The 25313-nt window shown below is 34.5% G+C and overlaps 4 protein-coding genes across 6 annotated transcripts; all 4 read left to right on the top strand.

Annotated features, from left to right (window-relative positions):
- Positions 1-532: 532 nt before the first annotated feature.
- LOC130015130 (serine/threonine-protein phosphatase 7 long form homolog) lies at positions 533-4693 on the top strand. Its single transcript, XM_056104698.1, has 3 exons — positions 533-658; positions 3747-3847; positions 3930-4693. The coding sequence occupies exon 3, from the start codon at positions 4043-4045 to the stop codon at positions 4691-4693; it is 651 nt and encodes a 216-aa protein (XP_055960673.1). The 5' UTR covers positions 533-658; positions 3747-3847; positions 3930-4042.
- On the top strand, positions 964-3571 carry LOC126668666 (uncharacterized). Its single transcript, XM_050361853.2, has 4 exons — positions 964-2133; positions 2209-2655; positions 2731-3212; positions 3269-3571. The coding sequence occupies exons 1-4, from the start codon at positions 1020-1022 to the stop codon at positions 3569-3571; spliced, it is 2346 nt and encodes a 781-aa protein (XP_050217810.1). The 5' UTR covers positions 964-1019.
- A 193-nt stretch (positions 4694-4886) lies between the features above and the next one.
- LOC126668662 (developmental and secondary metabolism regulator veA-like) lies at positions 4887-6570 on the top strand. Its single transcript, XM_050361849.2, has 3 exons — positions 4887-5316; positions 5400-5765; positions 5873-6570. The coding sequence occupies exons 1-3, from the start codon at positions 5149-5151 to the stop codon at positions 6464-6466; spliced, it is 1128 nt and encodes a 375-aa protein (XP_050217806.2). The 5' UTR covers positions 4887-5148; the 3' UTR covers positions 6467-6570.
- Positions 6571-15264: 8694 nt separating this feature from the next.
- Positions 15265-24652, top strand: LOC126669108 (protein arginine N-methyltransferase 1.5). 3 transcript variants are annotated; one of them, XM_050362449.2, is made up of 23 exons: positions 15267-15556; positions 15670-15787; positions 16607-16716; positions 17056-17145; positions 17240-17305; positions 17575-17654; positions 17743-17818; positions 18179-18265; positions 18955-19039; positions 19177-19265; positions 19718-19753; positions 19935-20003; positions 20772-20834; positions 20965-21018; positions 21101-21175; positions 21430-21522; positions 21610-21713; positions 22277-22325; positions 22406-22492; positions 22632-22737; positions 23583-23670; positions 23913-24006; positions 24192-24652. In XM_050362449.2, exons 1-23 carry the CDS (start codon positions 15410-15412, stop codon positions 24273-24275), a joined length of 1950 nt encoding a protein of 649 aa, XP_050218406.1. In that variant the 5' UTR covers positions 15267-15409; the 3' UTR covers positions 24276-24652. The 3 variants fall into 3 exon arrangements, 2 of the variants coding, with proteins under 2 accessions (XP_050218406.1, XP_050218405.1); XM_050362448.2 differs by having other exon boundaries at positions 15268-15556; positions 19174-19265; XR_008790037.1 differs by lacking the exon at positions 22632-22737 and having other exon boundaries at positions 15265-15556; positions 19174-19265.
- The last annotated feature ends 661 nt before the right edge of the window (positions 24653-25313 follow it).

The following is a 25313-nucleotide window of genomic DNA, read 5'->3' as shown; positions in this document are numbered from 1 at the left end:
ATGTTTGAATTCAAGAGGGCTAGATCAGTGCAGTGAAAAACTTGAAGTATTAAAGCATAATTAGCCGCAAATAGCAAATAAAAATCCAAAAAAGTCACAATAAAAATTTAAGAAATTGGACTAATTGCAATGTTATAGAAGTTTTATGGGTAATTTTATAGGGTTTTTGACGGATATGTGCCTACGGGCTTTTGAAAATTACAATTTCGTGCCTGTATGGGAATTAATCCCAGATTTGTGCCTGGGTCCACGTCATCCGCGATTTAATATTGCGGATGATGTTGCCATCCGCGATATTAAATCGCGGATGATAGTAAGTAAGGTTAATCTCTCGATTAACCTTACTTAAATGCCATCCGCGATTCAATATCGCGGATGGCATTTACAGATTCCCTGCCATTGGCAGGGAATCTGTTGACCGTTGGAAGCACAGCTTCCAACGATCAAAAATTGAATGCAATCCGCGATATTAAATCGCGGATTGCATTCTATAAAATAGGGGCTCAGCGCCTTCATTTTCCTCACACTTTAAGAAACTCTCTCAATTATTATCTCTCAAGCGGTTTTAGAGCGGATTTGGAGCGGTTTTGGAGCGGATTTTATTTTTATTTTTGAAGAATTTTATTATTTTAGCACTATTGAAGGAGGACTACAAGAGGTAAATTTACTTTTCATTTTTTATTTTTATATTAAATTAGAAAAAAATAGATTAATATAACTTAAATGTTAGGTTTTTAACTATTTATTAAGTATGTGTACCTGTTAAAAATACGAGGTGTTAGTATAAATTATTAATATGTTATATTTTTCAATTAGTCATTGTTAGCAAAAATGTAGGTGTTATTCTAGTTTATTGAGAAATTGTAATTTAGTTAAATATTAAGTTTTTTAAAAAAATAGTATAAATTGTGAAAAAATGACAAAAAAAATACTGCTGAAAAAATTAAACTTTATTTAATGAATTTGAAAAAATGCTAAAATAAGTTGTATGTATATTTATTTTGATAAAATTTGTAGCAATGGCGACCTTAAACCTATCGTTTGTGATATGGTGCGATGGTCGTATGGTAAGCTCTCCGGCTGGAGTAGAATACCAGGGCGGCCGTCGGGCGGATATGCCAATTATTGATAGGATGAAGTTTGAAGAATTGAGAAATATTTGTATAAGGGCAGTCGCTACGGACTCGGAAGTGGAGATTACAAAAATCTACTTTCGGCTTCCAAAAATTGAAAGTGGTCGTATTGTCTCCTACTCGTTGTACTCAGTGGAAAACAACGAGCATATTTTTGGAATTTTGAGAGAGACGATGCGGTACCGAGGGCTTGATACTTTAGAATTTTACGTCGAGTATCGTACTGTCGTTTGTCACGATGTCTCTGTGGATCAGTTGGTTCTGAGTGAATCGAGTGGGTCGGAGATAGGGAGTGATGAAGATGAAGATGATGAAGAGGATTTTTTTGGTTGCGAGGAAGAGGCAGAAGAGCAAGAGGATTGCAATGATCATGATTCTGGAGAAGACACAGTGTACCAATCGCAACTCCCAGAAGGTTTTAACCATGTCAATTTGGATGATTTTGATGTGGCACCAGAATCTGATGAGAACCTTATGTGGAATCCTGGGATGGAGTTCCAAGTTGGGATGATCTTCCCAAATCGTGCTTCTGTTCAGGCATGCGCTACTGCTTATTCTGTTGAGAATGGGAGGGAGCACAAAAGTCGTCGGACAACCAACTATACTGTTGTGTTTGCATGTAGGTATAATCCTATTTGCAAATGGTGGCTGCGTGCAACTCTGCTTCAAGCAACTCATACGTGGACATGCACAAAATATATCGGGCCGCATACGTGCAATGAGCTGGTGCCAAATGCTAATCATAGAAATTTTGGGGCACGAGAAATTGCGAAATACGTGCGGAGGGAAGTGATGGAGCAGCGTGACATACGCGTTAATACCCTTATTGCTGGCATTTGGGATGAACATAGAGTGAGACCTCCATATAAAAGAATGTGGTATGCAAAGGAGAAGGCAATTGCTTCTGTTTACGGGGACTGGCATGAATCCTTCGGATGTATCAATGACATAATGCATAATATGGTTCACGTAAATCCGGGCTCATTCTGGCATGCGGAAGGTATGTAATCATGTTTAACGGTGAATTAAACATTTTATATTCTAACTCTAAAACTTTCTATATTATTTGGCGTAGGCGATGATGTTTACATTAACGGGATGCTTCAGCCGGATATTAGAACGTTCGTTAGAATGTTTTGGACTTTTTTTCCGATGGTTGCTGGATTTCGATTCTGCAAACCTGTTATGTTTGTCGATGGGACCCATTTGTATGGGAGATACAAGATGACGATGTTGATTGCGTCAGCGATAGATGGAAACAGCCATATAATGCCAGTAGCGTTTGCAATTGTGGAATCAGAAAGTACTGAAAGTTACGAATATTTTCTCGGGCATTTACGGGAACAGGTCATTCTTGGACGGAAGGTTTCCATTATTTCTGATCGCCATGCTGGCATTTTAGCAGTTCTGAGGCGTCCTGAATGGGCTGATGTTCCGCACAAATTCTGCATAAGGCACTTGGCCAGTAATTTCAATACTCACTTTAGGGACAAGTCGTTGAAAAAATTGATGGAGAAAACAGGTATTTTTTCGAACATAAGATTGTAGTTTGATAATATTTTAATGTGCATTTACATTGATGTCAAATAATGTGTAGGTCGGGCATATCAGAAGAAAAAATACAAAAGATATATGGAAGTCATGAGGATAAAAAGCCCAGAAGGTTATGCATGGTTAACCGACGAGCATCGACCGAAAGAAAAATGGTCAAGGGCCCACGACCATCGAGGACAGCGCCACAACGTGATGACAACAAATTATGCCGAGTCGGTCAATGCGACCCTAAGGAACATTAGGGGGCTTCCAATTTCATCAATGCTTGAGACTTTAATTAAAAAGCTTGTCGACATGTTCGTAAGGCGTAGGACGACCTATTCACAGTTGATTGCTAAGGGGGTTCAATACACTCCAATCCTGGACCACATATTGAAGAAACGGGTTGCGAAGGCCCGTCATCATACCAGTCAGACATATGACCGTACCACCATGACAGCCCAAGTGGTCACTGGGACGAACCACAGGACCGGAAGAGGAGGAAACACACATACTGTCAACCTTAGTAAAAAAAATGCACGTGCGGTAAGTTCCAGCAGCTGAAGTTGCCTTGCTCTCATGCGATTGCCCTGTGTGCAAAGAAGAAATTAAACCCTCACGACTACGTCAGCTGGCACTATGAAACGAAGAATGCAATCCAATGTTGGGACACCCCTTTCATTCCATTGCGTGACCGCGAGTGCTGGAGGATCCCTAACATGCCTTCTTTCGTTCCAAATCTGCAATGGGAAAGACAGAGGGGGCGACCGGTTAATCATCGCTTCAGGAACGAGATGGATCAGGAGTATAGAGAAGATCCAAGTTCTCTTTGGTGTAGTAGATGTTCTAGTTTCGGCCACCAGGCACAAGTTTGTATTAATGCTGCTAGGAACCCAGGAAATTAGAGTTAGTTGTAATGTTTAACTTTTCAATTTCATGTTGGTTGTAATTTATGTAATTTGTGTACTATTTAACTTGAATGAATGGTTATCTTTTATGAAATGTGTTTATTTTGTTTACTTTGGAATGTGTTTACTTAGTATGAAATGTGTTTACGTATTTTTGTAATTTGAAATGCAGTTATGGCTGCCCGACAGGAGTACTACGATCCCGGTCCTGTAGAGACCGATTTGTTGACCATGCAGGATGATCACGTTTCATCGGTTGTTTGGGACAACTCGGTAAGTAAATTTTTATATTTTACATTTATATTTAACGTTTTATGTTAACACAATCTAACTGCATCTCATTTCTTATTGACAGGGGGAGTTGAGACCATTGGGATCGCGTATGAGTCTTGGACTTACGCCCTTCGAAGTATCCATCCTCGTATCCGAGAGGGGGTCGTACGGACAGGGTTGTCTGGTTTTATAGAGATGAGACAGTATCAGGTAGATATGTCTCTGGTGACTGCCTTAGTGGAGAGGTGGAGGCCGGAGACCCATACCTTTATGTTACCTGAGGGGGAGTGCACAGTCACACTACAGGACGTTGCCATCTTGACAGGACTGCCTGTAGATGGATTTGCAGTTATCGGAGGTCCACAGCACGACTACCAGGGCGTCGGCGTAGCCCTTTTGGGGAGAGAGTTAGAGTTGAGCGGGACGACTTCTGGTTCTTCGTGGGTAGGGACTGGGTGGTTATTCGAGCAGTTCCGTCATTTTCGAGAGTTAGACGACGACGTTTCGGATATGGAGGTGGAGTGGGCTGTTCGGGCGTATCTCTGGGCCGCTTTGGATGGGCTGTGCTTCACTGATTTGAACAGTGGACATTTGGGGTTGAGGATTTTACCACATTTGGAGGATTTGGAGGATCAGCGATCCATCAGTTGGGGATCAGCCGTGCTTGCCCACCTGTACCACGAGCTTTGCATTTGTTCTATGGCTTCACAGCACAGACGTAACATCGGTGGCGCCCTTTGGATTTTGCAGCTTTGGGCTTTTGAGCGTTTGACGCCGTTACGTCCCCGTTACGTTGCGCTTCCCATCACACAGCATCTTCCTTTAGGCGACAAGTATTTACTATAACGTTTAATTTAATTTGATAGTTATATATGAATTTGACATTTAAATTTTTTAATTGACAGATGGGCGGGCCCTAGGGAGCGTCGGGTCCGAGGGGCCCCCAGACACGATTTGTCTTACTTTAGACTCTTGCTTGACAGGCTGCGTTACGGTGATGTAAGTTTATTTTTTTTTTACAATACTTTTCATTTTAATTTAGTTTATGTTTTGACCTAATTCTTTCTGTGCAGATTGTTTGGCAGCCATACACCGACGATCTCCTCAGATCCATACCCTCCCAGTACCTTGCGGGTTCAGAAGTTTGGCGTGCTCGGGTACCCTTGATTTACTACAACATTGTGGAGTGGCACCAGCCAGATAGAGTATTGCAGCAGTTTGGGCTTATTCAGCCTATCCCTCTGGCCCCAGTGCAAGATCACCGCCTCCATTCCCTCCTTTACAAGAGCAGCAACAACTACATGGAGATCCTCGGGTATTACGTACTGATTTGGCTCCACAGGGAGTCACATGTCGTTGGCGGTTACCGTTTTGAGCGTCCACCATACTACCATTCCCAGTACATGGAGTGGTATCGGAGACACACCCGGAGGTGGATTACCTGGCAGGGTGCAGCTGACGGTTCGAGTGTACGTAACTTTTTTTTTTACAAATTTACAATTACATTTTCTACTTTCTATATATTTACCGATTATTGTTTTCCCTTGTATAGCGTGATCTGGCGGAGATGGTCCACGTCCGGAGATCTAGCCGTGACTCCATAATTGGGTCCGCTGCACGCAGTTCACAAATGGCGTACATGGAGGATCGTCGGGATGTCACTCTTCCACCGCCTGAGCCAGCAGTCCCGGCATTTGTACTGCCTCCTCTCCCTCCTTTGACGGTCGACTTGGATTCCATTCACGGTCGTCGTAGACAACGGCCTACACCACGCCAGTCTCGCCAGCGGCCAGATCAGCCTATACCGCCCCCTGTGTACTATCATTACGATGCAGGAGAGAGCTCGCAGACGCGACAGAACTATTGCGGGCCTACTCAGTTTCAGGGTGACGGTTCACAGTTTCAGCAGCACTCGCAGGTATTGCGTACTTTATTATGTTTTTTTGCATAATAGTTTCACTTTATTTTAAAATACAAGTTAATAAATGTTGATTCTTATATTTTTAATTTTATTCTTTATTACAGGTCCCTCCGACCTCATCGTTTCCGGTACCACCGTCATCCGGGCCGTTCTTTTACTCCTCTGAACAGACGCCGTATACCACTCCTCTGACAGAGCCGGCTCAGTATCGACAGGCTACACCACCCCCATTTCAGGCACCTCAGCATGGTCAACCTTCTGCCCCCTCTGATCAGGGTTACCGGCCCGTGTTTTCTTGGCTCGATCAACCGTCAGTGTCACATTCGCGTCCCTCCCCTTCCACCCCGGTCGCGGATCCGTCGCATATGTTTTTTTTGATATCAGAGGCTTGGTTGAATAGTCCAGGTCTCGGGGAGGGGGGCTCTTTCGAGGCGTTACAGTCCGGTAGTATTCAGTTTTCGGGTCCGTCCTTCAGCCTCCTTCCGCAGTCACAGGAGGCACCGACTACTGCACCGGCTGCAGATGATCAGGAGCTATCCCTAGACGATGATCACGAGAGCGAGGGCGCGCCAGGTGACAGACCGGGTGATAGACAGTATCGCGATCTTACTGAGAGCAGTCTGCGCCGCAGGCAAGATATGGGGTACGATATGAGGACTCAACTGGAGAAGAACACTAGATATCGAGATTATTTATGATTTTGTTGTTTTTAGTAAAACACTATCAACTTTGTAATCCTACTTTATTTTATCGACTTTGTAATTATATTATTTGTGCAATTTATAATTTTTACTTTATTTTATCGACTTTGTAATTATATTATTTGTGCAATTTATAATTTTTGTATAAACTAGTAAAAATATACAAAATAATATGCTAACTAAAAAACAGTTTTTATGTTTTATTAGAATTTTATTAAATTACGGAATTTATTTCATAAATTAAAACACGGAATTTATTTTATAAAAAAAATTCAAAGAAAATGATGGGGTAACCCAATTATTGTCTCTCCCCAATCATTGGGGAGACAGTAATCTGTCTCCCCAATGATTGGGGAGAGATGCCATCCGCGATATTAAATCGCGGATGGCATTAATTGGGGTTAATTACCCCAATTAGTGCTGTTAACATCATCCGCGATTTAATATCGCGGATGGCAACGTCATCCGCAATATTAAATCGCGGATGATGTGGGCCCAGGCACAAATTTGGGATTAATTCCCATACAGGCACCAAAATGTAATTTTTAAAAGCCCGTAGGCACAGATCCGTCAAAAACCCTAATTTTATATATTTAAAAGATTAAATTGACCGAATTCAAACTCTTATGGCTCTAAAAGCCCTTTTTAATACTTTCAGATACTAAAATAGTGTTTTAGTAACTTTTTCCGCTGCACCCATTAATTAATATGAATTTAATATGATAATTATTTAAAATATACTTTTAAGCTAATGTAAACATTTAATAGAATACTCCTAACTTAATATGAACACTAGCTAACCTTATACCTGATCATACTCCTATTTAAATAACTTTAACTCACCAATTCAAGGCGGTTGGATCTGAAGGCACACAACACGAACAAATAACACATAAATCCCAAAAAAATACACTAAGTTGGTCAAACCATACATCTCTAAGAACACCAAATCGCACTTAATTCGAGCTAAATACGCTTTAATTAGCCAAGAACGCATTGATGTCTATCAATTCAAAGCTGGATTCTCCATCCAAATCGCTAAAAACGAGCGAAAGACTCAAAACGGTACTTCTAAAAACCTAATTCAGCTCTATCACATTGATATAAATACAGATGAACAATCTTAAAAATAGAACATAAACCGAGTAAGACACACCATAACATCACCTCAGTCAACCGAGTAAAACATCATAACATCACCTCGGTCAACCGAGTAAAACACCACAACACCATCTCGGCTCAACCGAGTAAGACACACCACAACACCATCTTGGCTCAACCGAGTAAGACACACCACAACATCCTCTCGGCTCAACCGAGTAAGACACACCACAACATCATCTCGGCTCAACCGAGTAAAACACATAGCAACACCATCTCGGATACACCGAGCATCATACATCGCAACATCATCTCGGCTTTGTCCGAGTTTACCTCTTACTGATTATAACGACAAATCTGTCAGAAAGTACCCTAACATTCCAGACAATATCTGCACAGACAAAGAGAATAAAATCAGACTTGTCGGCTCAGACAAAGAGGAACAAAGACATAGTATAAAAGTCTAAAAAAAGTAGGTAAAAATGTTAATTCTTCTTTTCTCTAAACTCCTAACTCCCTTTCCGGCATCCTTCTAACGGTCATATTGTGCTTTTCAGGTACGATCGCGAAGACATCACCGGATCAGAGAGCAGACGTCATCACGCAAGTTATCACACATGTTTATTGTTGTTATATGCATGTTGTCTAGTTTAGAATCAATAGGATGAATGACTAAATTTGATATAACTGACATAAACTGTCATCAACTTCCATAATTGTCATATTTTTCATGGAAGTTTTGAATGTACAAAATTTAAAAAATAGAAATAGTAATTTAAAATTAGTTGGCCTTAGCAATTTATAAAATAGTAATTGCCATTTTATATTTGAATGTGCAAAATTAATATAATTTTAAAATGGAATTTTTTAACAAACGTATTAAATGATAATAGAAATTTTGAAACAAGAAAAGAAAGATCATGAATCAAGAATATAAATAATAAATTATTAATTGTTATCAATTAATACTAATTATCATCAATGGAATGTAAAAAAATTATGAAATTTAAAATGGAAAGTTTCAACAAATATATGAAAGGTCAAATCTTTCATGTTTCATAAAAGTGTAGATCTTTTAATTTTGTCACATTTATCATGAAACACATGATTTCGTTCACTTTTGTCCAATTATATAATTTTGCTTTTTGGCGCATACGTGGCGTTGATGTGGCATTACCACACATCAGTGCTACATAAGAGCATCTCCAACAAAACTCTTTATTTTAAAGAGCATCTCTAATTATTTAGAGAGCATCTTTAATTATAAAGAGCATAAAATTAACCTATATTCAATGGACTCTTTAAATTTATTTATTTATTAATTATTTTCAGTTTTTCTCTTATTTTTGATATATGCTCATTTTCTTTTCACTCTTTGCACACACAAAATACATGTTAGAATAAATTAAACATCAGCAAATGTGTTGCCATAAATCTCAGCATTATTAAATTTGTGGCGGAGGAAATAAAAGCCTCATCATTATTAAATCTGTTGCCATAAATTTCTTATTATCTGATATATCATCGCTGCTACCTTGAGCAGCAGCTGATGTTCAAATATTTTGGTGTTGGATGAGTTTTGCTTTCTTTTTATTGCTGGTACTTCCAATACTAAATAAATCATCAATCATATGTTTTGTTGGATAAGTACAATTAGACTAAACAGTTCAGAATTTTGACTTAAACTTTTAGGCTAATCTCTGTCAAATGAATAAACAAACACATAAATTCTGGTTCAATCCAAAGAGAATTAACAAATACATTTCCTTAATTTACTAAATGACTAATTCTGTATTTTAGATCTCTATATAGCATCAATGCTACACATGCATCCAATTCATTCTCTCTTATACACATTTAATTTACTCATCCAACAAACTTGCAGAGAGACTACTCTAATGGTCATGTGTTTTAAAGTACTGAATTTGGGATCATCTTCTTTTAAATATCAAGCCACACGTGTTATCTGAAATCAAAATTAGTCAAATTCTTCTATTATTTTATGCATTTCAAGAAACATTAGTATTTATATACTCGTCAATTTATGCGCATCAATAAATAATCTTCATAGTTTATTAATTCTTATAACACATTTTTGAATTTTGCAGATGGATTTTAAGAATTCAACGGCGATAAATTTAAACGGAGTCGCTACCTAAATATGGTTTCTCGTGATTAAAAATTGGGTAGATCAAGAAAGTTGCAGAGCTGCTGGGTGAAAAAATTAATAGAGAAGTTGAGGGAGGTAGCCGAATGAGGAGAATTTCATCCTAAAATTAAGGAAATAGCGGATGAAAGGGATAAATAATAAAACACGTTGTATTTTTTTAAAATAAAGAGTGAGTTTGGCTCTCTAAATGTGGAGAGCCAAAATAACTCTTTATTTTTAGTTTAAATAATAAAGAGTCCATTGAAGGAATATTTTGCAATTTAACTCTTTATAATACATATTTTTAACTTTTAAAGAGTCCATTGTGTATGCTCTAAGTAAAACTGTGTAGTTGGACAAAATTGAAATGAAATCATGTATTTCAAGACAAATTGAATAAAATTAAAAGATTTAGACTTTTATAAGATTTTCATGAAAGGTTTGGCCGTTTTAGTAATTTGACCTTGTTATTTTTTGCAAAAAAAAAAGAAAATTTATTCTAACATGAAAAAAATCTCTTCATAGGCAATATATTTACTAACTCTTTTGAATTTTTGTATATTGCGTTCTGAATAATGTGATTTTTTTTGTTTTCCACTTGCTTCAAGTATTTCCTAGACATCTAGAGTTTGTAAAAAAAAATTCCTTTAAAAATTTAAAAGATTTTTGTTTTGTTTTAGTAAGATAATTTTTAAAAACTCATATTTTATAGAATGCTTTTCCAGTTTAATTATTTAAAATTATTTTTAATCTCGGAGACTCCGTAAGCCTATCATTAGGGTGGGTAATATTTGATGGACCTTTATTTTTGAGAAAATTAGGATAAATACTCCATCTTTAAAAATAATTTGATTTCCTACCTTAATAAGGAAAAGATAAAGAAAATATCTCACCTTTTTGTTGTTTTTATTTTTTTACTCTAACACATGTTTATATTATAATTATGTCTAACTTTTATTATTATTTTACTCTAACCATTTTTCTTTACTCTAAGTGACAACTGTCACTTTTTTCTTTTTTATCTCTCTTTCCTTCTTCTTCTTCTTCTCCTTCTGGATATTAAACATTCCAAGTCACTGAACTTACTTGTTATTACAGAAAGGGTACTAAACTTTATTTTGTTACAAAAAGGTCATTAAACTATACATTTTGTTACAACGAGATGTCACTCATATAAAACTCACCGTTTTGACACTAAAACGCACCGTTTTTGCTTATGTGGCAAGCCAGAATTACAAATAGGAATATAACTTAGCGACCTTTTTGTAATTCACGATAAGTTTAGTGACCTTTTTGTAACAAAATTTGACCGGATCCGCCGTAGTGACCTCCCGTTGTAATAAAAGGTATAACTCAGTGACCTTTTTGTAACAAAATGAAGTTTAGTACCCTTTTTGTAATAACATATAAGTTCAGTGATGTAGGGTGTTTAATATCCTCTCCTTCTTCTCTGTTTGTTTTTTTCCACCATTTTTTTTTCTCCTTCTTCTTTTCTTTTCCATTTTTATTCTCTTTTTTTTTCGCCGCTCCGCCGTCAATCCGCCGCCGCTCTGCCATCGTTCTACTGTCACTCTCCGTTCGTTTCATATTTGATTTTAATTTTTTTCTTAATTCGTGGTGACTAATACGATTTATGTTAACTTTCAGATCTAAATAAATTACTCTTTGATTTTTTTTAATTTTAGATCTAAAAATCTGCATGAAAAGGATTTTATGATGAAATAAACGATTTTCTGCACAAAAAACGATTTTCTGCAAACAAAACAGCATCTGATTATCATATGAGTATCACTGCATTATCATCACATTATCATAGCACTGAAGAAAAGATAATTTTTATATAGAAAAACATCCTCTGATTATCATATGAGTATCACTATATTATCATGTAATTATCATAACATTGCAGGAAAAAAAATTCTGCAAAAAATAATGTTTGATCATATTGTTATCATAATATTATCATATATTGTTATCATAACATTATCATATGATACTTACATGGCAAAATAATTACAGAAATAGTGTCACATGATAATGTTTTATCATATGATAACGAGATGATAATATTTATGGTACATATATGATAACATCTATGATAATGTATGATAAAATAGTGTTTGATTATCATGTCGTTATCATAACACTGGAGTATGATAATTAGATGATAATGAATTATGATAAGGTTATGATAACTAGATGATAACGTACGTGAAAATAGAATAACAAAAAGATTCATGACACCGGTATGATAACCAGATGATAATAAAAGAATAAAGTTATGATAATAGTATGATAATATGATACATATATGTAAAAAAATTACAGAAAAATTATGATAATGAGATGATAATATAAAGATAATAGTATGATAATATGATACCTGTACGAAAAAAAAAATACAAAAAATTATGATAACGAGATGATAATGTGAAGATAATAGTATGATAATATGATACATGTATGAAAAAAACAATTACAAAAAAATTATGATAATAAGATGATAAGGTGAAGATAATAGTATGATAATATGACCTTATTATACTTCATTATCATACTATTTTCTTCACATTATCATTTCGTTATCATAATTTTTATGTAATTTTTTTTATATAGCTTTCATATTATCATACTGTTATCATAATTTTATTATTATATCGTTGTCATAACATTATCATTTAGGTACAATAATACATTATCATCTCGGTATCATATGATTATATTATGATAACGAGATGATAATACACCATGATAATCAATTTTTTTTTGTAGAAAATCATTCTTAATGCAGTGTTATGATAACAACATGATAATACAGTGATACTCATATGATAATCAGAGACTGTTTTCTTTATAAAAAATCTTTTTTTTCTGCAGTGTTATGATAATCATATGATAGTCAGATGCTGTTTTTTTTTTTGCAGAAAATCGTTTTTTGTGCAGAAAATCGTTTTTTCATGCAGATTTTTAGATCTAAAATTGAAAAAAAAATCAAGAGCAATTTAATTATATCTGAATGTTAAAAAATCGCAATAATCACCATGAATTCAAGAAAAAATAAAATATGATTGAATAATGCAGTGACGGTGGAGCAATGAAGAAACGGCGGCGAAGCGATGAAGGTATAAAGAAAAATGGAGAATAAATAAAGAAGAAGAAGAAAATTGACGTAGAAAAAAACAAACACAGGATAAGAAGAAGAAGTACTTAGAGTAAAAAATTAATAGAAAGTAGGTATAATTACAATATAAACATGCTTTAGAGTAAAAAAATAAAAGCATTAAAATTATGAGGTATTTTCTCTATCTTTTTCTTCTTGAGGTAGGAAATCAAATCATTTTAAAAAATAGAGTATTATCCTAATCTTCCCTTTATTTTTCTAAATATCCTTAATCTTAACGTGACTGGAGTTGCCGCCGCTTGCTCCTTAAATTATTTTCATTACGAGTCATTTTAAAAGAATTGTATAATAGCCTATATAGGTTTATCTTACTCCAGATTTTGTTGTCAACACACTCTATAAGATTATGAAGATGCTACTCTTCAGATACAATTTTTCTTTGTTTTCAGATTTTATAGTTTGAACAAGTACATTTAACGGTTGAAAAACTTTACTTGATTTTATTACCTCTTGATTATGACTACGAAAAGCTTGCCCCTAAATTCACCTCGCTTTTGATGTCTTTTTTGCAGATTCTCGAAATAATTCTTTTTAGGACCAATTATATTGTATCTTTCACATAGTGTCAAACATCATTATGCAAGATTTCTTTTATTTTATGGCTTTTAAGAGTGCTCCTCAAATCTTTTGTCTTAATCTATGCATTATTCCTATGACTTCTCAGTCATATGTTCAATTCAAGTGTTCTTTCATTTATACCATGATATTTGACATATTATCCGAAAAATCACTAGTCATATTCTATTTTTTATAGTAACAGGTTTTAGTGCATAAAACATATTTTGCAGCGCCTCCAAATTTTCATGACCAAGGGGCACAAGGATTTTTTTAAACTATTCAACCTCTAATGAGCAATCTCATATGATATTGTTGTTGCATGCGCATTTCCATTTTCTGAGAATTATCTACATATTTTTTCAAAATACTGATACATGCGAACTAATCTACAATTTTAATTATAAAATGAATCGTGTAAATTGAATTAAGGCCTAATCACTCAAAAAACCCTCACCTTTAATTCTTTTTTCAATTCCACCCCGACGTTGAAAATTTGTCAATTTTACCCACTTTTGAATTTTCCGTTTTCAATTGTACCCCAATTTTTAAATTTTTGTTAATTTTTTAACTTAAATGATGAAATCATTGAATTAACTAAGTTTAAACATGAAATTAAATTCTTTTTTATTCAAAAAAGTAGAAATAAATCCTTTATTTTTAAAAACTAACTAAAACCCATAATCATATTAACACTAACTTAAATTCTTAATTAATTTAACTAAATTTAAATAAATTTTAAAAACGTACAATTAATATATGCTAGACATGGAGAATGTTTTAAACAAATTTCCAAACGAAAAAGACGTTAATTTAATTTTTCAGGGTACAATTGAAACACAAAAATTCAAAATAGGGTAAAATTGACAAATTTTCAACGTCAGGGTATGATTGAAAAGGGGCTAAAAGGTCGGGGTTTTTTAAGACATTAAACCTTGAATTAATATGAATTTAACTTTTTGAATTTGAAGAGTTCACTTATCATAAAAAAAGTGGGTTGGTGAAATATGATATGTCGTGTTCAATTAAGAAAATATATTTTCCCCTTACAATGACAATTTTATAAATCTCAATTTTTTCGGTTAAATTAGTTAGCCATAGCTCTAAATCAAACCGATTAACAAGGTGAGCAAAAAATAAACCAAACCATATCTGATCCAATACGAGTCAAAATTTATTTTGAATTGGTAAAAATGTATTAGTTTGGTTTTATATTTTTTTTTTTTTTTTCTGAAACAGGGTTTGGTTTTAAATTATAAAAAAATGTGGTTTTTAGTTTGATATGTTTTTTTTACTATTTGTTAACCGAATCGACCAAAAAACTAACTTATATATGTGTGTGTAAATAAATATATAATTTACTTATTGAATACTTATATATAAATATAATAAGTTCGTAAGTATACGTATATGAAAATGATATATATATATATATATATATATATATATATATATATATATATATATAATTTTAAATAATATATGTTAATTTAATTTATATGTATAATTTTTATCTTAGTCTACATTATCTAACAACCAAACAGTAACCAACTGTAAAATTTGGTTAACCGAGCCAAAATTTTATATAAATATTTGGTTCGGTTATTTTTTTTTTCTTTCTTAAAATATAGTTTGATTTTAAATTTTATTAAATTAAACCGAACCGAATGGAACCATGCTCACCCCTACATTTAAGACCAAATGGTACTATTTGACCATAATCACTGAGTCAAACAACTTCGGTTCGGTTTGAGGCGGTTAGTTCAGTTTCTGCCCAGCCCCGGAAACTAAATTAATTCACCAGTGAATGGGCGCGGCGCAAACGGCTAATATAAACCCTAGAAAAACCCTGTGCTCCTACTGCTCTAATACAGACGCGGTACGCAGTTACAGAGCGATAAGAACAACGATAAGATAACAGTAACAGTAAGAAGAAGAAGAGTGAGTAAGAAAAATGCCTCTCGGAGAAAAAGCAGGATGGCAAAAAAGCGAGTCACGGTACTGTGGAGTGGAAACAGATTTCGACGATAACATGCCTCAGCTTCTCTTTTTCAATCTCTCCGCCGACACCGGTGGCTTTGATTTCGTCGTCGCTCCTCTGGTTTGTTATTTCATAACCTAAACTTCATCAAGATTTTGAGCAAGGATTGTTACAATGACACTCATTTGTATTGAAGCTAATTGTCTATTATATGTTGTAACTTCATGACACAGATGAATCCTACTTATAGACCAAGCTTGATGGCAAAAGACGATGGTGCAACGCGTGTTCTTCCGTTTGCTGGGTCGGACTTGGTCTTGAGCCCCTCCCAATGGAGCAGTCATGTTGTTGGTATAAACTCTTATGATAATTTTTGATTATTACTTCTGGTTTGTTAATTTAGTCGGCATGTTAAGATACATTGTCAAGGTTTATCCGAATTTGAACTCGTCCTTCTCTACCTCCTTGAAATTGCTGGAGTCTTTATCATTTTGCTAAATGTTCATGTGTTTAGTACTAGTGGCATAATTAGAAATAGGCATAAATTAATTTAAGTTTTGTTTGCAAAATGGTACTAGCATAGATGCTTAACCTTTTCTTAACTTATTCAAAATTCTTAAAATATAATCTAATACAACATCTGTATGTTGACATAGCAATTATCACAATCAATTCAAAACTAAAGTTTATATTCAAATAATTAACATTTTCTAATTTAAGTGTTAAACCATTTATGGAATTCAAAAAAATAAATGAACAACAAAAATGTCAATGATAAATTAATGTAATTATAATATAAAATTATTAAAACACAATAAAGCTAAAATTATTTATTTTGAAATTGTTAAGGAAAAAACACAAGAATTGTGCAAGGGTATAAATTAAATTAAGATTTATGAATGAACCTGCTATTTAGAGTTTTTGAACCCTTGTTGGGTAAATAGAGTAAATATTTATAATTTTTAATGAGTGAGAAATTTATTTTTGAGATGCGATAAATGGTTTGATGAGTGGAAATAGGTATAAATGGATTAAAAAAAAATCTATATTAGATTAAATAGGTGATAAATCCGGTTCTAGTCTATTGAGTGTTTAATTAAATTGATTTTGCATGCTTGTGGGCAGCTTTTGGTCATGGAAAATGCTTTATTCGTTGCTACTTTTTTGCAGGAAAAATTAGTTCATGGATCGACCTAGATTCAGAAGATGAAACCATTCGTATGGACTCTGAAATCACTCTAAAGCAAGAAATAGCATGGGCTAATCATCTTTCCCTACAGGTATTGGAATTTTTGTATAGCGAAACCTTAAATTGCTTTAAACACTCTACACGATTACTGTTATCAGTTTGCTAGAAAGAGTAAAATGATATTCTGATTCGACAAAGGAAGAAAAAGCCATGTCTATACTCATTATCGACCATTCTGAAACTGATATTTTTCTGGTCCATAAAACACGTATTGTCTACAAATTATTATATTTTGAATGTGCTGTTTCTCTAAGCTTACCCATCTTAGAGATGTCTGAATGCACATGTTTTTTTCACTTGCCAATTCATCCTCTGAGAATGAATGTCTTTCTTGCTCATTATTTGCATTAATTTTTATTTTTTAATTCAGGCATGCCTTCTTCCTAGTCCTAAGGGTGTATCGTTTGCTAATTATGCAAGATGTGTAAATCAAATTTTACAGGGGGTAAACAGTATGCAGGTGTGCTTTTTAATTCCAATGTTTCTTCTTATTTTTGCTGGTTTAATGTCAAATCTTTTTTACCATTGTTTTGTTCATTGCTTCACTATTGCAGTTGTGGCTAAGGATTCCACTCTTCAAGGCTGAAGAGGATTCTACAGATATAAGCTGTGCTAGTTTGGTTAGTATAAGTTCATATGTCGTTCAAATCTTTGCATTAAGTGGGGCTTATGTTGTTGCTATAGAATAAGTAGTTTTGGCACGTGAATCTCAAGTCACAGTTATTTGGATTTGTGACTTTGTCTAGTTTTTTTCGTTAAAGTTATTTGGATTTGTGATTTTGTCCATTTTTTCTAGTTAACCGGATATGTTTTAAGCTATGGGTTTGAGGGTATCTGTATTGGATATAGTTTTTATTATGTATACCTTCTCTTTTTCTTTTCGGTGCAGATTGATTCATGGGAACAATGGAATGCATTTCGCATGCTTTGTGAACATCACAGTCAGTTAGCTGTTGCACTTGATGTTTTGTAAGCAAATTTTTGATTTAAAATGTTTTAGTTCTCAATTAGATTGTACCTGCTGTACCTCAAATTCTGATTATATTTTTCTTTTAAGGGGTTCTTTACCATCGGCAAACTCACTTGGTCGTTGGTTTGGAGAATCTGTTAGAGCAGCCATAGTAAATACTGATGTGAGTATATCCTGGAATTAAGTTCCTCGTCTTACATCCTGTTTTGCACAGCTTTTCCAAATAAGCTTTTAGTTCTTTATTTTTTTGTCACTTTGTAAAATTTTGTTAGAAATGTGCTTATGAGAATTAGATTTTTGGTTGAAGTTAAAAATTCCAGTTTTTTCCAAAATTCATTTTTCAAAATTGCTAAAGAAAATTTTGAAAAATCATGGAAAAAAAGAGCGTAATCTTTACCTGAAAAGTTATGCCAAACAAGGTCTCAATTGAATGATGAATTCCATTTTTCTCCTATACATGGTTATAAATTAATCCACTATCTTGCTTCAAAATAAATAAATTAATCCACCATCCATTTACCAGGCTTTTCTAACAAATACACGAGGTTATCCATGCCTCTCGAAGCGCCACCAAAAGCTCATTACTGGGTTCCTTAATCATTCAGTACAGGTATTGAGTTACTATCTTTAATAATGCTTTTTTCTTATGAAAGTTTCAGTACTTCTTTGCTGTCCATTACACAAGTACTATGTATCTCAGAACTTGTTGTAAAAAGAGCCAGGCATATGTTTTTCTTGGGAATATAGAGCATTTTGTATCTCGCAAAATTATTTGAAATACATGTTGTTTAAGTGGGAGTATTCACATAGGTTGTGTATGGATGGACATGTGTTTATATATCTGTTGGGCACCTCCACTTAGTGCCAATTGGTTTTAAGATGGAATCTAACATGGTATTAGAGTATTGTCCATTCACACAATTTGAATTTGGCCTTGCCTATGCAAAGCGTGAGGGGGATTTGTTTCTGTTGCTCGGCCTGGTCACCCTACATGTGAGGGGGAGTGTTGAAGTGGGATTATCCCACATTGGTTGTGTGTGAATGGACATGTGTTTATTATATATTGAGCACCTCCACTTAGTACTAATTGGTTTTAAGATGAAATCTAACACATGTCACACCTGAGAAAGTACTTTCAGTCCGAACTTTATGAAGTTATGTATCCAGTATATTTGGATTTTATGTTGATCTCCTCTTACATTATTCTACCACCAACTGTTCCAGATCTTATTTCAGTTTTAATTGTGAATTATTGTGATGAAAATATATTAATCTAGGTGCTGTGATATGTCTTTTCAGATTGTTATCTCTGGAAAATCCCTACATAATGCCACAAGGCTAAGCTCAGATCTAGCTGCTGATAATTTGGATAAAAATACTGAAAGTGAGTTCCTGTCAGATCCACTTTAAAGCTGACACTTGTAGTTGTAGTTAATTATTGTTCTAAGTTCCATTATTCATTTGTATGTTTAATGTCATGTTGTATATTCTTGTGCTGTTTGTACTTTGTGTTTGCAGCAGTGCCAAGGCATCCACTAAGGCCGTATTTAGATTATGTTGGTTATCTCTTCCAAAAGATGGACCCCCTTCCTGAGCAAGAACGGTTTGAGGTATCTCTCTCTCTCTCTCTCTCACACACACACACACACGCATGCATGCATGCATGCAAACTCAAATGAACACAACTTTTTTAATTATGCCAAATATGCTCATGAAATGAATTCAGATAAATCATTATGTAAAAGGCTTCAGAACAAACCTTGAACTCCTTAGGTTGCCAGAGATAGTTGTGATTGTGCTCTCGGACAAGTGCTAATATTTAGGTTTACCGCGGCTACAATATGATACATAACTCTACCAGCATTATGGTGTTTTCCAAGCCTAGAGAGATCGGTCCTTTATACACTTATTTAGTTTTAAGGGCTTTCATATAGATTGCTACTTTGCTTTAACATGTTGGACTCAACAAATTAGCATGCACGTTTAGCTTAAATTGATTCATTTTTATTTTATCCTTGTTTTTCCTACTATTTGTTTTTAATCCTGTAAACTCTTATGCCAGCTTGGATACAGGGATTTTCTACAGTCTCCATTGCAAGTAAGTTTTGTGCCCTGCACTTTCTAATGAGAACTCTTGATTGGGAACTTTTTTCTTATTTATTTGTTGAACATAGACCTCTGCTATATATGAGATATTGTAGTAATTCTGTCCATTTCTGCCAAATTATCTCGCTGTTGTCGAGTTGCCAATCACTAAATTTTCTGCTTTTCTCATTCAGCCACTCATGGATAATCTAGAAGCCCAAACATATGAGACATTTGAGAAAGACTCGGTGAAGTACATTCAGGTATCTATCTAAAGACATAACTTCATCAGAATGGCCAGTGAATGTTAAGCATTGTGTGTATCCATGTTTTGGTTTCATGTACCTATTGCTTGTGTGCAATTCAAGTAGTCTGCTCTACAAATAACTTCCAGCAGTTCCTTTTTGTTCTCCAATTGATTTTTCAAATTTGTACTCATGTTTTGATTAAATGTATCAAAGTTAGTTGTCAATAAGCTGTCATATACTACCACATGACAGTTACCAATGCATGGTTGAGATTTATTTTATGTAAAAACTTTTGTGAGATTTTCATTATGATCTTGTGACTGGAATGGGTCATTGGAGTTGGGAACAATAGCAATTTTTAGATAGAAAATGTGAAAAGGGAAAAGAAAACCTCCGTTTAAGCCTCTGTTTAAACATCATTTTTCTCCGATTTTAGAGAAATACCAACCAAGAAGCCATTAAGTTTACTTGAAACTATAATTAATCATGTGAAAAATCATAGTTTTCGGGATATGATATGGTTCAGTTTCTCTTTTCAATTTAAAGTGAATAAATCAAGTATGGAGTCTATAAGTGAACTATGTTCGAGCTAGGTTTTTGTGGTACTGAACCAAGCCTGAATGTGTGAAAAACTAGCCTTGCTTGGTTTGATTGATTTTATACCAATGGAACAAGTTCTAATCTTTTCAGGAAAGTCCCACTTTGTTTCTCTGCTTCTATCTTTCTATTTTTTATGAAGTATTTGTTTTCTGAATAGGTAATTGAGTGCTTGTGTTTTTCTAGTACCAAAGGGCAATAAGTAAAGCTTTGCTGGATAGGGTCTCCAATGAAGAAAACGTTACCACTGTAAGCTACCAGCTTAAATTCTTTTCCATTTTTTTTTGAGCTCCTTGTTTTCAGGCTAGGTATATTGTTTCATAAATAATGTGCTGAAAATGTGTAAGTTTACTATGTTTTTCTACGTAATTGTGGTAAGGTACTGATGGTAGTAGGAGCTGGACGTGGACCTCTTGTTAGGGCATCTGTGCAGGTTTATACTATGACTTCTCCATTTTACAATTTATGATTATTTTATTCCATATTTTCATTTTTCCTTTTAGTTGTCTCTCTAGGCAGCCGAAGAAACGGGGCACAAGCTAAAAGTGTATGCAGTGGAGAAGAACCCAAATGCAGTGGTTACACTTCATGTGAGTTTTTAGGTTGCTAGTATTGAAAGTAATGTGCCAGAATGTAGGAATCTTTTTTGAACTGATGTGCAGAATTGTGGTAAAAAAAATAAAATGACTTGCATTTTGTGCCTCTTATGAAATTGTGAAGACTTCGTCAAGAAATAAATTGTTTTGTGCTTGGCAATTTACAATGTATTATGATTTTGGTTCAAGAGCCTTTCATTGTTAAACTTTTATGGTTCTAATAAGTGGAAAGTTATTTGTTGCAACAGAGTTTGGTTAAGCTGGAGGGGTGGGAAGACTTGGTTACCATAATTTCTTGTGATATGCGTTACTGGGATGCTCCTGAGAAAGCTGATATATTGGTTTGTATTTTTAAAGTATTTTAGTTTGATGTATTTCTGACGCCTGTATTTGCTCATTTTTTTCATCTTTGTTTTATTGTTCTTTAGGTTAGTGAATTGCTTGGCTCATTTGGTGACAATGAGCTCTCACCTGAATGCCTTGATGGTGCCCAAAGATTTTTGAAAGAGGATGGAATCTCAATACCATCATCGTATGGATATTTCTCTTTATTCTATGAATTTTAAACTATTCAATCCTTTGTGGACAAATATGAAGAATTGGGAGTTAACTTGAAAATGCTTGAAAGAAAAGACGATGGGTTTGCATTTGGAACATTACATATATAGCAACTGCCACGAAACTAAAGAAATTAGAACAATATTAACTCCTTAAGATTTTAGTGAAGGGGTTCAGTTTAGAGAAAAAAAGGGTAAGAGAGGGTTCTAAAGGTGAAGAAAAGTTGCTTGCTAAGTGTCTGTGTATAGATTTAGAGAAATGAATAGTGGCGGTCATGGGAGAAAAAGCAATAGTGGAAAATTAGAATAAGTTAACTACTCCCGCATCCAATAGTCATAGTTCCAGAAGGTAACTCGATACTCTCTAGCGAGATGTATGCAATCCAGTACTAGCTAACTCTTTCAAGAAAACATTTATTTTCTTAAATTTGATGGATTGGTGGTTATACATATGTTGAGAGTTCATAAATAAAACTGGCACTTGGATGATTTCTTTTGAAGTTTAAAGGGGTTTTACAGTATGATTCTTCTTGTGCAGGTACACAAGTTTTATCCAACCTGTGACAGCTTCAAAACTGTATAATGATGTGCGTCCCTTGTACTGGTCCATTTGCCCTCACTTTTTTCTTCGAAACATTTGATTTTATGGTTTGTGGTTATCTTCCAGGTTAAGTCACACAAAGATCTTGTGCACTTTGAGACTGCGTATGTTGTCAAACTGCATAATGTGGCAACGCTTGCTCCTTCTCAACCTGTAAGTTATCTAGATTGTTAACACTGACCTATGATCGTCTTCAATTAACTTCTCAACCTTTATTTTCTATGCATCAATCTTGAGTTCACAAAATCCTGGATCTGTTGGTTGTAGACTCATTTCATCTTTACCTGCATAGGTCTTTACATTTACTCATCCAAATTACACTCCTAACAAAAGCAATCAACGCTACAAAAAGCTGCAGTTTGAGATAACAAATGACACTGGCTCAGCCATGGTGCATGGTATGTTGTGGCCAAATCTTGTTTTTGTTTTTCAATAATTAATATGCAAAGACTTTGGCTCCTTTTGATTTTTATGACTTGGCACTTTCGAATTTCGATAACAATATTGAAACTTCAATATTTTTGAAATGAAATTCAAAAGTGGGAATATGGAAGTCAGCTTTTCTCAGAAAGGCAATTCATCTTTTTAATTTGCCATTCCTGTCTTCCTTCTCTTATTTTATCAAAGTTAACATATAACGTTCCATACTTTTGCACACACAAAATGCCAATGTCATGAGTCTCATGTTAGTGCCTGCTTATGCATTCCTGGAGAATCAAGGTGAATTTGACAGTTGATGTTGATATGGAAAAGAGAGTGCACAAACTAGTGAGAGTAAATGGTATACATTTGTTGCCAGCGTTGTCATTGTAGTGTGAAATATGGTAGGTATGAACTAAGAAAGACTGGGGGTCATTCGGCTTTTCTTATTTACTGAGTACGAAAATTGTTAGGAAGCCAGGTTTTAATTATAGAGAGGGTTGAACATATAAATGTTCTAGTCTCTGTGCAAATGCCAAAGCACTTTAATTCACCCCTTGCTTGTAGTACTGTCATGAAAGTCCTAGGAGTTTAAACTGTTACGTTAAATCCTTTTCTGCCAATAATTTGTTAGCAATATTTGTACTTCGGAACTGATGAGACGGTGCTTATTTTTCTGTGATAGTAATTATCATTGTCAATTATTTGGACTCCTGACTGCCGGACATGAATACCTGATTCTTAGTTTGCTCTAAAGTCGGCCAGTGACTCAAAGTCTTCTGCAGTGAAATCACTCTTTGCTCAATTTTTTTTCCTGCTGTAGGATTTGCTGGCTATTTTGATGCAAAGCTTTATAAAGACGTACATCTTGGTATTGAGCCAACAACAGCAACACCAAATATGTTCAGCTGGTATGACATTTCAATTGTGTCAGGACTTGGTTATGAATCTTATAGGTTTGAATATTGATTCTGTTGAGTCTTAATTTTCTAGGTTTGAGTATTCATCATTTAAACAAGCACTCGTTTATTCCTTTTCTGATTAGCATTTATCTTGTCATCTGTCATTGGTTGAACAGTACAGCTGATTCGAAGACGCTCTTCCATTAATGTGACCTTTTTATTGATTCCCCTTTTAATCTTTTTGTTCTTAGGTTTGCAATATTTTTCCCACTAAGGACACCGATTTGCATACGACCTGGTTCTCCTTTAGAAGTACATTTTTGGCGTTGTTGCGGTCCTCAGAAGGTAAATTACTATTTGAAATGTGAACTGCAACTAAAAAGAACTTTTGAATGGGATAAAATGGTAAGGGAAGATACGCACTCAAATCATGCATTTTCAAACCATGAATCCATAATCCATGCAAACACTGATAACTCTAGAAAACTTAAAACTGCAATTTTCTAACTAAGAGTTTCATTGTGATGTAGGTTTGGTATGAGTGGTGTGTGACATCCCCCAGCTCATCAGCAGTACACAACAGCAATGGACGTTCATATTGGGTTGGTCTTTAGTCTCTTAGCAATTTTTGCATGTTGTCTCGGGCATAAAGAGTGGTTATGGAGCAACAGCAGGCAGAGTAAAGGAAGTGTTTTTGATGTTTGACCCTCTATGTCTTGATTTGGAGAGGAAGTAGAGTACATTATGTACAAGTTACGGCTTTGAATTGTATATGATGAAAACGAGTGTTCTTGTCATCCAAATAGTTCGAGTTATGTAATTCATGTATTGGCTGTAGTCGATTGTTTGCGAGTCAATAGAGCTTCCAGATTTTGTTGCTGTAGAATGGGTTTCCTGTTGGCAAGGATCGGCTTTGTATTTTATACAAGCTAACAGAACTTCGAATTGTCTACATGTTGAAGTGAGTGAATGGGATGTGTAATCATGGAAAGCATTGTTTCTAAAAGGAATGGCGTCTTCTGAAATTCTAGCTATTTATGAACATGCTACTGGAGAATTTTATTCCCAATATGCATGAAAATGTTTGTCGGTAGGTTAAAAATAGTAAAATACGCCATTCTAAATTTTAAACTTTTAAGAATCTAGGTGCTTATTAAAGGACATGATGTGTCTCCTAAAAATTAAAATATAAATAAAAATTAATTTTTAAAAATTTCATCTTTTTTATTAGCATAATGAATGATACGTTTTGAAGCATGTGATGAATGACGCGTTCTGATGCATTTTTTTAACGCGAAATGAAGTGTCATTAGTTTATTTGTAGCGTAAAGAATGTAATTTTTTTTCTCCTTTTTGGCGTGAGTGTAATATTTAGGGCTATTATGTATTTGTTAAAGTACAATATCTTTTAGGATATTTTAGTTCTTTCTCCAAAATAATAACTCTTTAAAAAAAATTAATTCACCTTTTTGAATTTTTTTTTACTTCGAAAAATACTTCTCTCCCACTGTCTCTTCTAAATTAAAATCGGGAAGAACAAATAACCTTCAAATTACTCAAAAGTCTAACAGTTGCAGGATTTAAAAGCATATAACGTATGTTAGAATGGTGAAGATAGTTGCACATATTAAAATCAATAACGGTTGAAACAT

The sequence above is a fragment of the Mercurialis annua genome, linkage group LG2 (assembly GCF_937616625.2).
Source record: "Mercurialis annua linkage group LG2, ddMerAnnu1.2, whole genome shotgun sequence".
NCBI classification, from domain to species: Eukaryota; Viridiplantae; Streptophyta; class Magnoliopsida; order Malpighiales; family Euphorbiaceae; genus Mercurialis; species Mercurialis annua.
Note: the sequence above shows the minus strand (reverse complement) of the source record. Positions and strands in the feature narration are given on the sequence as shown.

Coding starts and splice junctions, on each gene's coding strand:
- LOC126668666 (XM_050361853.2), top strand. CDS start 1,020: ATGGCGACCTTAAACCTATCGTTTGTGATATGGTGCGATGGTCGTATG. Junction 2,656..2,730: donor AAAATTGATGGAGAAAACAG/GTATTTTTTCGA, acceptor AATAATGTGTAG/GTCGGGCATATCAGAAGAAA. Junction 3,213..3,268: donor GTAAAAAAAATGCACGTGCG/GTAAGTTCCAGC, acceptor CTGTGTGCAAAG/AAGAAATTAAACCCTCACGA.
- LOC130015130 (XM_056104698.1), top strand. CDS start 4,043: ATGAGACAGTATCAGGTAGATATGTCTCTGGTGACTGCCTTAGTGGAG.
- LOC126669108 (XM_050362448.2), top strand. CDS start 15,410: ATGCCTCTCGGAGAAAAAGCAGGATGGCAAAAAAGCGAGTCACGGTAC. Junction 15,557..15,669: donor ATTTCGTCGTCGCTCCTCTG/GTTTGTTATTTC, acceptor TTCATGACACAG/ATGAATCCTACTTATAGACC. Junction 21,714..22,276: donor GGAATCTCAATACCATCATC/GTATGGATATTT, acceptor CTTCTTGTGCAG/GTACACAAGTTTTATCCAAC.
- LOC126668662 (XM_050361849.2), top strand. CDS start 5,149: ATGGAGATCCTCGGGTATTACGTACTGATTTGGCTCCACAGGGAGTCA. Junction 5,317..5,399: donor GTGCAGCTGACGGTTCGAGT/GTACGTAACTTT, acceptor TCCCTTGTATAG/CGTGATCTGGCGGAGATGGT. Junction 5,766..5,872: donor AGTTTCAGCAGCACTCGCAG/GTATTGCGTACT, acceptor TCTTTATTACAG/GTCCCTCCGACCTCATCGTT.